This window comes from Lathyrus oleraceus, chromosome 5, assembly GCF_024323335.1.
Source record: "Lathyrus oleraceus cultivar Zhongwan6 chromosome 5, CAAS_Psat_ZW6_1.0, whole genome shotgun sequence".
Taxonomy (NCBI): Eukaryota; Viridiplantae; Streptophyta; class Magnoliopsida; order Fabales; family Fabaceae; genus Lathyrus; species Lathyrus oleraceus.
Window position 1 is genome coordinate 99,397,465 of NC_066583.1, and position 8,567 is coordinate 99,406,031.

Below are 8,567 nucleotides of genomic sequence, written 5' to 3' on the forward strand. Positions count from 1 at the left end.
AAACTTTGACCTTGGGAATCAAAACCCTAATTTAGAAACCAAGTTTGATCCTTTGATTGCAAGTCCCTACCTTGTACAATAAGAAAAAGGAAACAACACAATTTTTTGTATTTTGAATAAGGTTAGCAAAGTTAGAATGCAAGTAAGCAAAAAGGTAAAAAGAAAACACAAAGGGTGCCTGATGATCTCCCACAAAGGAAAACAAAAAGAGGTAAAGGTTAAGAGGATATCATGCTTGTAATCTTGGTTGAAATGCAAATGATGTGATAAGTGGAATCTTAGGGGTAAAATTAGGGTATGACAGCGAGGGTCCTGAATTCCTACCGATAAATAAGAGCTTCAAGTTCAATTCAAATAGAGTTTTAGTGAAGTGAGGTAGTAAAAAATTTGAGTAGGTTCACCTTGGTATACAATATGAGAATAAGGGAGGGAGCCTAAAGGCAGATACACTGTTTAAGTAATAGAGAAAATAAACTTCTAAGCTCAGCATTGCGGGATTACTAATACAACTATGATGAGTATGAGTAGCTAAAAATATCTTTGTTGGGGGTTAGATGTAGTCATTATATTCGTGAATTAAATAGGTCATGGTGTTTTATATAAGTCTCAAACCTTAATATAAATAGATGAATAGAGGAGCATATTACTAACCTATGGTTATGCATGATAAATATGCAACGAATAAATCTACCCCTAGTAAGCTTTATTAATATTAAGACTGAAATCTCCATTTTACTTTCTGTCATTTATTTTCCTTTCATTTATTTTCATGCATCAAAACAACTTTAAAACCCTTATCTACTTAGAATTTTAAAAATTGTTGAAAGGTATTTGAAATAACAGGTCTCTGTGGATATGATAATTATAAAACTTACTTTTATGCTTGCAATAGTATAAACAAGTCAAAGAATACCATAACTAACTAAATAAGCAAAATCACCAACAAAAATTATAAGTTAAGGTGGGAAGCTATTGCAAGCAACACCAGGAAGCAAACCAAAAATTTCACCTATCATTAACAACATAAAGGAGAGTGATTTTGGTTTGCTTCCTGGTGTCGCTTGATAGGCTCATGTTTAAGAAAAATCAGTTAATGCAAAAAAGTCATTGTCAACCCGGAGGAGATCTCCCATGTTCTTGTGTGGGGACTTGACAAAGTCATCCTCTCATATGTTTTTACATGTAGTTTATTCTCTATTATCTGGTATATGATTTTTAGTTGGTTATGGGTGCATTCAGCTCTTTCTAGGGGGCTTATAAGCGTTTTTTAGTTTTATTTTCTCTAAGAGCTAAGGCTAAGTTGGGACGTAGTTTTATTACGAATTGACATGTTGTGGTTTGGTCCATTTGATCTGTTTGTAACAATAATTTTTTTGGGGGTTCAATAATAAATGTGAAAGAGGTGGAGGATAAGAGCATATTTTTGGCTTGGAATTGGTTTCTTTACAAGTATCCCTTGAACTCATATTTTTTCTATGATTGGATTTTGATGACACCTGTCATTACGTAAAATTTGCGAGTAAAATCGATGGCATCAAAAGAATAATGAGCAAAAGACAAGCTAAAATGTGGAAGAAATGAGCAAAAATTACAGAGAGGAAGAAAATTGTTACTTAGAGAAATTTTGAAGAAAAAGGAAGGAAAAAAAGCCACATTTTCTCTAGAATTCACGCGGTCGCGATGCTGGCATCGTGGGAACGATGATGTCACAATGCGGTTGCGATGCAAGGTAACGCGGACGCGATGTTGTGTAGGTTTGACAAGCATTGATTGCTATAAATATGACTTTTTACAGAGTTCTGGATTTTGATCGAGAAAGTGACGACTTGTAGTTCTAAAATAATGATTTTGAGGGTTTGGGAAGTCATTTAAGACCTTTATTATCATTGAGTTTCATGTACTCTTCATCTAAACTCATGGAAATTATTACATGAATTATGAGTAGCTAGATTTCTTATATTAGGTCTTTAGAGACAAACATGTTTATACCTTGTTGGATCATATGGTTGTTTGAGATTAATTCAATTCTTTTAGCCTATTGTCCTTATTTAATTATTCTTGATTAATGTATAAATTGATATTAGATAAGTATGTATTATTCACCGTAAGTCTACCGATCCTATCTAGGAAAATTATTCAACTTTGTAATTAACTATGGATAGGTAATTTGAAGTTGTGACTTTTGAATTAACACACTTAAAACACATAGTTTAACTCTGAATTGGTCTAAAAAATTAGGAAATTATTGTATAAATTAGTGAGATGTATACTAAGGAATTGGGTTCGGTTACCTTGTTAATTTGTCGTATGACTTTAACATATTAATAATTAAGTTAATACATATTTTATCAAAAGATATATGCAGGGGAGTCAAAATAAAGATCTAATCGCCTTTAATCACTGAATTTATTCTATAAAATTGCTTGTTCTTATTCTTACCAAAGTAACCTTAAACATCCCGATGTGTTATTTTCTTTAATTTACACCATCGGTACTTTGTTAAAATTTGCATTTCATGTAGAAACAAATTATATTTATTACTCTACGATACTAATACATTTGATAGAATTATCCAGCTCCAGAATCATATATTGTGTTTGAAACAATAGTAGATCAAGAGTTATGACTTGTTCCGTAAATAATAAGTGACTTTTTGATCTTGTCTTAATGATGGATCGGGAGGTCCGAGCTCTAGCCAAACTTTTGTTAGTGGTGCTTCGCAGATTAGATGCTCTTACGATTTTTAACTCCTTGTTTTGGTGCCTCCGTTCTTATTTTTTTTTTCTTTCTATTTGGTTCGTTTTTGTTTGTATGTTTTATTTTTGTTTCATTGTCATACCTAGTGCTTTTTTAATTCCTCTCTTCTTTTATTGTATTGGATTTTTCTTTTCTACTCTTTTTTATATATAATTTTAAACATCAAACTTCTAATCTGAACATCTACCCTATCATAGCTGTTTTGACTAGCTAAGAAAGAAACCGACTACATCAAAACAAACACCAACAGACAACGAAGATAACAAAAACAAACCGATCTGAAAAACAAAAACAGTAGGAAAAGAACACAGAGTTGCACAGTATCAAACATACTTGAGCAATGACAAAAAGTGGTAGATACAAATACATCATCAAACCGTTTGCAAGATGGGCCGACATAACTCCATCTCTAAAACATGATAAGTATATAAAGACACATTTGTCTATCTCTATTCTTACTCGATAAATTTGTTATTTTGTTTTTCGTGGCATTACTTCTCATATGAAGATGGGCTCAGCAACATTATTATTGAAGCCTAGTCTAGGATTTGTAGTATTTATTTTTGCTTCATTCTTTCCCTTTCTTTTTTATTAAAAAAAGATAACATGACTAATCTCTTTTATCTAATTTGCAACATTGTTGATTTTAGATTAAGCAATTTAAAATTTCAACAATAACAATAGCTATAAATATTGTATATAGCATTTCAAAAGCAATGCAGATAAATTAAAAGGTACTTTTATTTTTTAGACTTTTAAATTTTTTTAATGGACAAATGAATATAATTAAAGATGGAGTAAAAAATAGCTAAAACGGTCAAAATAAACTAATTCATATGTGTCGATCCACCACGTCCGAAAAATCATAAGGTTTAGATCTTAAAATTAGAGTTCATATTTTTTAAGACTTTTTTAGTCTAATCCTAAGAAAACGTGCTACCCATTTAGGCCTAATCCATATGCATCGTGGGTAGCATAGTAAAAATATATACTTTTTTACTCCAAAATAAAACATTGATTTTGCTCACCTCACTATGTTATCTCTATTCTATTAAACATTTCTCTTTTAAATCTTATACATTAATATAATAAACACTCTTTCCTCATATTATGTTAGTTTCTCTTATATTTCCGTATTATTTTATACAATTTAGACATGCGTTGTATTTATAAACACATTATAGTATTTATAAAAGATACTATAGTACTTAAAAATATATTATGTTTAAAATAATATATTTTTTAATTTATTTATAATACATATTATGAAGTTTTTATTTTAATTTTTTATTAAAAAAAATCCATTTAGGATCGGGTAGCCCGAAGCCCATCTAGGGCCAGACTCTAGCCCATATTACAACAGGATTTTTTTAACCTAGCCTTAAAATGCTTGAGGCCCGCCAAGGCCTACCCGTTTAGGGTTGGGTAGTCCATTTTGACAACTGTATTTATAACCATGAAAATTGTCCTAATTAATTTACGTTGATTGAGAGTTTGATTAATTTGGCTCGTAGGCTTTTATTTAAGTTGTTATTATTATTTGTTTCACGCTTTAAAGTTAAACATGGGATGATCCAGGGTGTTGCACTAGAGTTAATTATGGGATGTTCAAAAAAAATTATGGTACATGTTGTCGCAGCGAGAAAATTATTCGGGCGTAAGGAACGCTCGAAATATAAACAAAACAAATTTGTCACCTAACTTTATTTATTCCCTAATGGGGAAAGAGAAAATATCGATAAAACCTACGAAAAACAAAAAGAAATGGTTATCGCAACCAAATCGGGTTCATGAGGCAGTTATGCAAGGGGAAGCTATTAACACCCCTCACATATGTTGTACTCAACGGGATCAATTTAGTTAGTTTCATGTAAGAGTGTTAGCGTGATATTGTTTGCGATCTTCGACTTATCGAGTGAGAAAAGAGAAAAGGAAAACTTTTTTATTAAATGAGTATTTTTTAACATTAATGTGTCTGACAAGATTTCTCAATCCTGCTCCTACGTATCTTCAGGCTCTATGGAGAACTCAAGGCTGCTTAGTTCTACTAAAAAAGAACGACTGGTTTGATTGCTTTTAGAGAGTGATGCTTAGATCGCATTTGAGCGGTTAAACCTTTACTTGTTGTTCGCTCTTGGAGGTTGAAGTCTTTGTTTGTTTCGCGTCAAAATGAATGTAGCATACTCGTTTATGGAAAGGTTTTCGGGGTCGCGCAAGGGCGGACAAACAAGTTTGATTGGTTTGAATTGATTTTAAGTGGAGACAGACATCCAACAGGGAGCTCTACTGCAGGGCTCAAATGAGGCCTAACATGTTTCACTCTCTTTTCATCCAAAAGCTTATTTATGAAAAAATGTGTGGTGTATTAAGTCAAAGTTCATTAACGGAAGACGATTATTCACATAGGGAGCTTTTCGCAGTGCCTAAATAATCATGAAAGAGAAGGTCGATACCCAATCAACCTTTTTCTTTTATAAAAATGACTTAATTCAGATAATTATTGTATTTTAATATGGAAGTCGAATGTTCGAACATTGAGCTCTACAACAATATCCTAACATTCAAGAAAGAGAAAATTTAAACCTAATCAGATTTTTTCATTTTTATTTTGAAAAGCTTTACAAATAGGGGGACGGCTTGACGTTGGATCAAGTGTCTAAAGTTGACTTATGAAAAGAATTTGAATGTGGCGGGGGGTGATATTCGACTTTATATTCAATTTGGATTTGATTTGGGAAAAGGACTCGACGTTGGATCGAGTGTTTGTTTTTGTTCTTTTTTCTAAAAAGAGTTTATTTTAATCTTTGAATAATAACAAGGAAAGCGGTAAGCTTATTACACATTACGGGAATTGGGGTACAATTTGTTAAATGGGGATACAATACAACAATTACAAATGCAAAGATTAACAAAATCTCGTTGTAAGAAGGCCCAAGAGAAAGCCAGGGGATCCGAAATAAAAATAAAAAATTTGAACTACATAATTTAGCGCTATGTTAAGCAATCGTAAATAGATTCATGTAGAAATCACCCTATCTGAGACTTGTTAACAAAACTCTATGCGTTTAAGCAATTTCTAAAATTAAATTAAATTTTTTAACTTAAAATTGCATCACATCTGTGAAAAACGGATGATTTAAAAGAGAAAAAGAAACAAAAATTAAACTAAAATAATTTAGCGCTATGTTAAACAATCATATAGAAATTCATGTAGGAATCACCCTATTTGAGGTCAGTTAATAAGACTTTATGCGTTTAAGCAGTTTGTAAAGTTAAATTGAATTTTTAACTCTGAAACTGAATGCATCTGTGAAAAACTAATGTGACACATAAAGCGATTTTTTTGTTTAACAATTTAATTAAATAAATAAATAATAAAAAATAATATAAATAATAATAATAAATTGACAATGATAATAAACTAATAATAGTCATAATAATGAATAATAATAATAATAAATAATAATAATAAAAATAATAATTTATCAATAATTAAATAATAACAATAATAATTATAATGACAATAATAATTAATAATAATAATCAAAATAGTAAAATTAACAATAATAATTAGTAATAATAACCAACAATAATTATAATTAAACAATAATCAACAACGATAGTAAATAATAATGACAAAAATATAATAATTAATCAAAAAATATTAATAATAATAATAATTAGAAATAACAATAATTAATAATAATTAACAATTATAATAAAATCAATAATAATATTATTATTAATAATAATAATAATGAATAAAAATAAATATAACTAAAATAAACAAAAAAGATAGAATAAAATAAATATATAATAAAAACAATGAGAAAATGGGAAGGGGAGGTTTATCACAAGAGAGAGAGAGAGAAAAGTTGAATTCAAAATTTAAAAACAACACCCACCAATCCAAAATTGACACGTGGTGGTGGAGCCTGATGTCAAAACAAAGAAAGTGCATCCTCTTCTTCTCTTACGCATTCAGAATCAACAACTCCTTGCTTCCCCTTTTTTTCAATAAATTTTAAATAAAAAAAAACTCTTTCGGATAAGTTTTTAGTCAAATAAGAGTCCTAGTTTTTAGGATAGTTTATTGAATTGATTTAGTCAAGTTTGTTTCCTTATTTCTAGCTTGAAGTGGATTTTAGTTTGTTACTGCACGTTCATTTTGTTCCCTATTTATTTTACAGTATTTGTTAGTTGTTTACTATTGAATTCTTATTGCATCTAACAATCTGGTACTAGAGCGTGACTTGAGAAAGATGGGTTCAGAAGCAAACTTTGTTTCAGCGTCCATTCCAAAGTTTGACGGTGACTACGATCATTGGAGCATGGTCATGGAGAATCTTCTTCGATCCAAGGAGTATTGGGTTGTTGTCGAATAGGGCTATAACCAGCCTACGAGTATGGATGGGATGACACCGACGCAAAAACAGAACCTAGAGGAGATGAAGCTGAAGGATTTGAAAGCTAAGAATTACTTGTTTCAGTCACTTGACAAGTCAATTCTGAAGACGATTACGCAGAAGGAGACATCCAAACAGCTATGAGATTCCATGAAGATGAAGTGTCAAGGTAATGTTCGAGTGAAGAGAGCTCAGCTCAATCGTCTACGTCGGGACTTTGAGGTTCTGGCAATTAGGCAAGGAGAATCGATAAATGATTACTTTGGTCGAGTAACGACGGTTGCAAATGACATGAGGAATTATGGGGAAGATGTGAGTGATGTCAAGATCGTTGAGAAGATTTTGAGAAAACTTACTGATAAATGGAACTACATTGTTTTTTCCCTTGAGGAAGCCAAGGATATAGGTCAACTCTCTATGGATGCCTTGCAAAGTTCTCTGCTCGTTCATGAGAAAAAATTCAAAGGAGATGGAGGAGAAGAACATGCTTTGAAAGTGGCTCATGAAGGCTATGGTGGAAGAGGACGAGGAAAAGCTACTTTTAGAGGAGGCCGAGGATAAGGTAGAGGCAGGGGCCGCCTAAACTAGAACAAAGATACGGTTGAGTGTTATAAATGTCATAAGCTTGGACACTTTCAGTATGAGTGCCAAGCAAATTATGCAAATTTGGATGAATTGGAAGAGATGGTGCTAATGGCATATACTGATATGCTTGGAGGTGATCGAGACGACATATGGTGATTCATCTCTCTTCTGTGATTTAGAAAAAGGGTTCAACAAGGTGGTAAGATTGGAGAATTATGCAAGCATGAATGTTGTTGGAAAGGGAAGTGTTCGATTGACCGTAAAAGGAGTGAATCACCTTGTACGGGATGTGTATTATGTACCGGGGTTGAAGAATAATCTTCTCAGTGTCGGGCAGCTGCAAGAAAGGGGTTTCGTTGTATTGATGCAGTCAAATATGTGTCGGATTTATCACCACACAAAGGGATTGATTTTCAAAACCACCATGGCTGCCAATCGAATGTTTGTATTGCTATCGAACACTCAATCAGTCAAACAGGAAAGAGATGAAGAGTGTCTCCAAGTAATCACTCAAGACGTGGCTCATTTATGGCATCGAAGATTCGGTCATCTCAACTACAAAGGATTAAAGACTTTGCAAACAAAGGGCATGGTGAGAGGCTTGCCAAGTTTTTCCGAGGGTGAGATTATGTGCAGTGATTTTTTGAAAGGGAAGCAACATAGAGATGTAATCCCAAAGAAAAGTACATGGAGAGCATCATCAAAGTTGGAGCTCGTTCACGCTGATATTTGTGGCCCAATATCTCGAGTTTCAGAGGGCAATAAGAGGTATTTTATTTGCTTCATTGATGACTATAGTAGGAAGGCATGGGTGTATTT

The 8,567-nt window shown here is 32.2% G+C and overlaps 1 protein-coding gene across 1 annotated transcript; it reads left to right on the plus strand.

Moving 5' to 3' along the window:
- Nucleotides 1–7,313: 7,313 nt before the first annotated feature.
- On the plus strand, nucleotides 7,314–7,724 carry LOC127078987 (uncharacterized). Its single transcript, XM_051019405.1, has one exon. It carries the CDS (start codon nucleotides 7,314–7,316, stop codon nucleotides 7,722–7,724), a length of 411 nt encoding a protein of 136 aa, XP_050875362.1.
- The last annotated feature ends 843 nt before the right edge of the window (nucleotides 7,725–8,567 follow it).